General features: G+C 53.9%; 1 protein-coding gene across 1 annotated transcript in view; it reads left to right on the top strand.

The window, feature by feature from the left end:
• LRRC15 (leucine rich repeat containing 15) overlaps nucleotides 1–4,063 on the top strand; it is a 27,822-nt gene extending 23,759 nt beyond the window's left edge. Inside the window, exon 2 of the mRNA XM_011988955.1 lies at nucleotides 406–4,063. Coding sequence (XP_011844345.1) covers nucleotides 409–2,154 — 1,746 coding nt within the window. The 5' untranslated portion in view covers nucleotides 406–408 and the 3' untranslated portion in view covers nucleotides 2,155–4,063. The remainder of the gene's footprint in view (nucleotides 1–405) is intronic.
• The last annotated feature ends 1,784 nt before the right edge of the window (nucleotides 4,064–5,847 follow it).

The raw sequence follows: 5,847 nt of genomic DNA, 5'->3' as shown, positions 1-5,847 counted from the left end.
AGACAGACAGGGACACAGTGAATGCCATCCAAGGCCACCGTGGCATGGCCAATGATGGAGACTGGGAAGATGACTTCATGGAAGGGTAACTGATTGACTCACGGAATCTGGGAAGTGTCCTAAAGGTGATTGCACTGGAGCTGGACTTGGAAGCATGGGACAATTTTGTATAAGGACAAGGCGCACTCCAGGTAGGGAGAATTGCCTGGGCAAAGACATGGAAGCAGAAAGGCAGAGGCAGAGGTGCAGAGGCTTGCTGGCCGGAGCAGATGGAGCATGAATTCAGCATGTGATGATGGGGTGCAAAGCCAAGCCAGCGTTGGCACTGCAAGTTGATGTTGGCTTAAAACTTGCCAGTGTTGGTTAGGGGACCCTGACTAACGTGTGCTCTCTCCCCCTGCAGAGGCTATGCCACTGAAGCATTATCTCCTTTTGCTGGTGGGCTGCCAAGCCTGGGGTGCAGGGTTGGCCTACTATGGCTGCCCTAGTGAGTGTACCTGCTCCAGGGCCTCCCAGGTGGAGTGCACCGGGGCACGCATTGTGGCCGTACCCACCCCTCTGCCCTGGAACGCCATGAGCCTGCAGATCCTCAACACACACATCACTGAACTCAGTGAGTCCCCGTTCCTCAATATCTCAGCCCTCATCGCCCTGAGGATTGAGAAGAATGAACTGTCACACATCATGCCCGGGGCCTTCCGAAACCTGGGCTCGCTGCGCTATCTCAGCCTCGCCAACAACAAGCTGCAGGTTCTGCCCATCGGCCTCTTCCAGGGCCTGGACAGCCTCGAGTCACTCCTTCTGTCCAGTAACCAGCTGGTGCAGATCCAGCCGGCCCACTTCTCCCAGTGCAGCAACCTCAAGGAGCTGCAGCTGCATGGCAACCACCTGGAATACATACCCGACGGAGCCTTCGACCACCTGGTGGGACTCACGAAGCTCAATCTGGGCAAGAATAGCCTCACCCACATCTCACCCAGGGTCTTCCAGCACCTGGGCAACCTCCAGGTCCTCCGGCTCTATGAGAACAGGCTCACGGATATCCCCGTGGGCACTTTTGATGGGCTTGTCAACCTGCAGGAACTGGCTCTGCAGCAGAACCAGATCGGGCTGCTCTCCCCTGGTCTCTTCCACAACAACCACAACCTCCAGAGACTCTACCTGTCCAACAACCACATCTCCCAGCTGCCGCCCAGCATCTTCATGCAGCTGCCCCAGCTCAACCGTCTCACCCTCTTCGGGAATTCCCTGAAGGAGCTCTCTCCGGGGATCTTCGGGCCCATGCCCAACCTGCGGGAGCTCTGGCTCTATGACAACCATATCACTTCTCTACCCGACAACGTCTTCAGCAACCTCCGCCAGTTGCAGGTCCTGATTCTTAGCCGCAACCAGATCAGCTTCATCTCCCCGGGTGCCTTCAACGGGCTCACGGAGCTTCGGGAGCTGTCCCTCCACACCAACGCATTGCAGGACCTGGACGGGAACGTCTTCCGCATGTTGGCCAACCTGCAGAATATCTCCCTGCAGAACAACCGCCTCAGACAGCTCCCAGGGAATATCTTTGCCAACGTCAACGGCCTCATGACCATCCAGCTGCAGAACAACCAGCTGGAGAACTTGCCCCTCGGCATCTTCGATCACCTGGGGAAACTGTGTGAGCTGCGGCTGTACGACAATCCCTGGAGGTGTGACTCAGACATCCTTCCACTCCACAACTGGCTCCTGCTCAACCAGCCTAGATTAGGGACGGACACGGTACCTGTGTGTTTCAGCCCAGCCAACGTCCGAGGCCAGTCCCTCATTATCATCAATGTCAACGTTGCTGTTCCGAGTGTCCATGTCCCCGAGGTGCCTAGTTATCCAGAAACGTCATGGTACCCGGACACATCAAGTTATCCTGACACCACATCCATCTCTTCTACCACTGAGCTAACCAGCCCCGTGGAAGACTACACCGATCTGACTACCATTCAGGTCACCGACGACCGCAGCGTTTGGGGCATGACCCAGGCCCAGAGCGGGCTGGCCATTGCCGCCATTGTCATTGGCATCGTTGCCCTGGCCTGCTCCCTGGCTGCCTGCATCGGCTGTTGCTGCTGCAAGAAGAGAAGCCAAGCCGTCCTGATGCAGATGAAGGCACCCAATGAGTGTTAAAGAGGCAGGCTGGAGCCGGGCTGGGGAATGATGGGACTGGAGGACCTGAGAACTTCATCTTTCTGCCTCCACCCCTGGGTCCACGGAGCTTTCCCGTGATTCTTCTTTCTGGCCCTAGAGAAAGGTGTGCCTACCTCTTCCTGACCGGCCTGATTCTCCCGTAGAGAAGCAGGTCGTGCCGGACCTTCGTACAATCAGGAAGATAGATCCAACTGGCCATGGCAAAAGCCCTGGGGATTTCTGATTCATACCCCTGGGCTTCCTTCAGGAGGGCTCCTCCTCCAAATCCTCCCCACCTGTCCTCCAAGAACAGCCTTCCCTGCGCCCAGGCCCCTTCCTGGCCTCTGTAGACTCAGTTAGTCCACAGCCTGCTCACTTCGTGGGAATAGTTCTCCGCCGAGATAGCCCCTCTCGCCTAAGTATTATGTAAGTTGATTTCCCTTCTTTTGTTCCTCTTGTTTGTGCTATGGCTTGACCCAGCATGTCCCCTCAAATGAAAGTTCTCCCCTTGATTTTCTGCTCCTGAAGGCAGGGTGAGTTCTCTCCTCAAAGAAGACTTCAAACCATTTAACTGGTTTCTTACGAGCCGTCAAGCAGCCTGGGTTTGGAGATGCTGTGAAAGAGAGAAGGAAAATCATGCCGCTCAGTTCCTGGAGACAGAGCCGTCATCAGCATCTCACTTGTGATTTTTATCTGGAAAAGGAAGGAAGACCCCAGCACAGCAAGCTCAGCCTTTTAGAGAAGGATCTTTCCAAACTGCAGACTTTGCTTTGAAAACTTTAGCCCTTTAAGGAATGAAATCATGTAGGATTTTGGAATTCTAAAAACATTAAAATCAGCTTATTGGTACAGGATAGAGAAAGAAATCTGGTGCCTGGGGGTCCTTGTGTTCACCCCTAGAGTTCTGTTTTAAAAATTTTAATTGAAGCGTATGTGCAGAAAAGTGGGTACAGCTTGGTGGATTTCCACAAACTGAACATACCTGTGTAATCAGCATTCAGACCCAGACACAGAGCATCACCAATACCCCCCATCATGGGCTTTTCCCAGAGGAGACCAGGGCTTCCGGAGATGGACTTACCTAGGACCTGCTCCCCGTGAGCCAGGACGGTCCCCCCACAGCCAGCCTGTGCAAAGGCCCAGTGGCCAGGGGTGGAGGAGAATATGTGGGTGTGGACAGGATGGGAGACTCCGGCCTGCACAGGAGATCTGATTAAATCTGGAGACCCTGAAACCTGGGGCACCCTGGCTGGCCAGGTCAGAAGCATCCTGACTGCAGAGGTCCGTGCAGCCACACCCCCCTCCCTGCCAGCAAGCTGTCTGCGGCTCGTCAGAGGCCCCTCCGCCTGGAGCCTTTTATGGGCATGACATGCCTGTATCTGTTTTTAATTTTCATTCTTCACTTAGGGGAAGTGAAATAGCTCAGAGATGAGATCCTTTAATTGAAAACCAAGTGTAACGGAATCCAGTGTCTTTCTAATATGGTAAAATTCTCCGTCAGCATCACAGTCAGCTGGCAGCTAAACTTCAGCATCTCACTTACAGCAGGCAACACGGGGGGTACAACGACGGGTCACACTGGGTCTGGGGGCTCCCTGGAGCTTCTCTTGCATGTGGTCTGGTTAGGAGTTGAGTTGTTTGCTCCCGGGTTAGTCTCCTCCTCGAGTCACAGTCACACGAATGCCTGCTCTCTCTGGCCTTCCTGCTACAAACATATTCACATGGCGCTCAAGAAGTTAGGCTCATGGCAACATGTGGCTTTCTCCGGACAACTGGCCCAGTTTATAGTGAAATGGAGAATTTCGGGTCTCCATGTCTGCCCAGGAAAGAACTTCGGCTGACTCCGCGGGAACTTGGAAATCCACCACCAATCCTGACGGGCTCTGATTAGTTCCCTGCTCTGCAAGACACTGTGACATCCCCCAGGATCGGAGCACAGCGCTGGCCACGTTTCCCTTCCAGTTCCTGCACAAAAAGCGTCCAGAGGGATGTTTGCAAACTCTAGTGCACTTTGTAGCTTTTCACTCTCTGTCCCAGGGAATCTAGGAGAGATGAGGCCGGTCAGAGACAAGAGATGTCATCTCCCCATGGCAAATCTGGGTCCCCAGGGCATTTCCAAACTATTGGTAGTACCTGGAGGACGTGCACCAAGCCTTGCCAGGGCCAACAGGAAGTGAGCCCAGAGCATGGCACATGAGCGTCACCCGCTGATGGTGGCCTGCTGTGCCTGGTGCCAACAGGGGCAGCCCGGCCTGTACCCCTCCAGACGGGAAGCATGGGTTTGCCCACATTCCTCGTCTCCAGACCTGTTGGGTGCTCCTGTGAGTGGCCTCCAGATGTCTCTGTGCATAGGCACAAGTGGGCCAGGGCTGGAGAGACGTGGGAGGCCTCCTCATCCAGTGGGCCCTGCCAGTCTTAACCCAGAACCCCTGGTATTCCTGGCAGTAGCCATGACATTGGAACACCTTCCTCTCCAGCCCAGAGGCTGACCTGAGGGCCGCTGTCCTCAGAGGACACCACCCAGGAGCACCGTAGGTGAGGGGTGAGGGCCCCTTTATGTGAACCTCTTGCCTCTTCCTTTCTCCCATCAGAGTAGTTGGATGGAGCCATTGGGCCTCCTTTTCTTCAGTGGGCCCTTCAACCTCTCTGCGCCATGTTGCCTGGCTGGGGAACTACAAGAAAAGCTGAGTGGAGTCTCCTTTCCAACAGGCTGACGCATTTGCTCAATTCTCAGGGCTGGAATGAGCCGGCTGGTCCCCCAGAAAGCTGGAGTAGGGTACGGAGTTCAGTGCACTTTCCCCCTCTGTTTCCAGCTCCTTGACAGTCCCATGCCCATCTGGATTGGGAGCTGGGAGTCAGTGTTGGAGAAAAGACAACAAAAGGCAACGAGAACCACTATTTTTTCAGAGGGCTTACTGTGCACAGGTACCCTTCAAAGCACTGGGTGTGGATTCTCTCTCTAGCCCTCAGCACCCCTGCGGTAGGAGTGCCACCTCTACCAGCTTGTGATGGGGCACAGAGGCACTTGCTCTTCTGCATGGTATTCAATAGGCTGGGAGTTGTATTTATCTCTCCGAACTTTGTACAAGGGCTCATGGCTTGTCTTGGCTCGTCATTAAACCAAAGAAAATGGAAGCCATTCCCGTGTTGCTCTCCAAAGTCTTGGTCATTGGAACCTCACTTGGCACCATATAGATCAAAAGCTTTGTAACTACAGGAAAAAATAAACTCACCCACCCCTTAAAGAATAGAATAGCTGGCCCCTCTCATGGGAATTGGGCTGTATGTATATTGTTCTTCCTCCTTAGAATTTAGAGATACGAGAGCTCTTAGAACTTTTCGTGGATACAATTTCCACAACCTTTCAGATGCCAGCGTAAAGCTGTTGGGAAAGAATTTCCAAACTCAGGAAGTTTACAGAGAACAGACAGCTAGAGATAACTCGGGAACCAGAGTTGGTCGACAGATGTTAGATGTATCCTAGCTTTTAGCCACAAACCACTCAAAAGATTCTGTCCCCAGATCCCACAGTCAGAACTGGTTCTGGGTGGTTGGAAGGCAGTGGTGGCCTTGGAAGGAAGCCACTGCTGTGGTTCAGAGAGGGTGGGCTGGCAAGCCACTTCCGGGTAAAACTCCTTCCGCCCCAGGTTTCTTCTTCTCTCAAGGAGAGATTGTTCTCACCAACCCTCTGCC

This window comes from Mandrillus leucophaeus, unplaced genomic scaffold (genome assembly GCF_000951045.1).
Source record: "Mandrillus leucophaeus isolate KB7577 unplaced genomic scaffold, Mleu.le_1.0 Scaffold342, whole genome shotgun sequence".
In the NCBI taxonomy this organism is placed as follows: domain Eukaryota; kingdom Metazoa; phylum Chordata; class Mammalia; order Primates; family Cercopithecidae; genus Mandrillus; species Mandrillus leucophaeus.
Note: the sequence above shows the minus strand (reverse complement) of the source record. Positions and strands in the feature narration are given on the sequence as shown.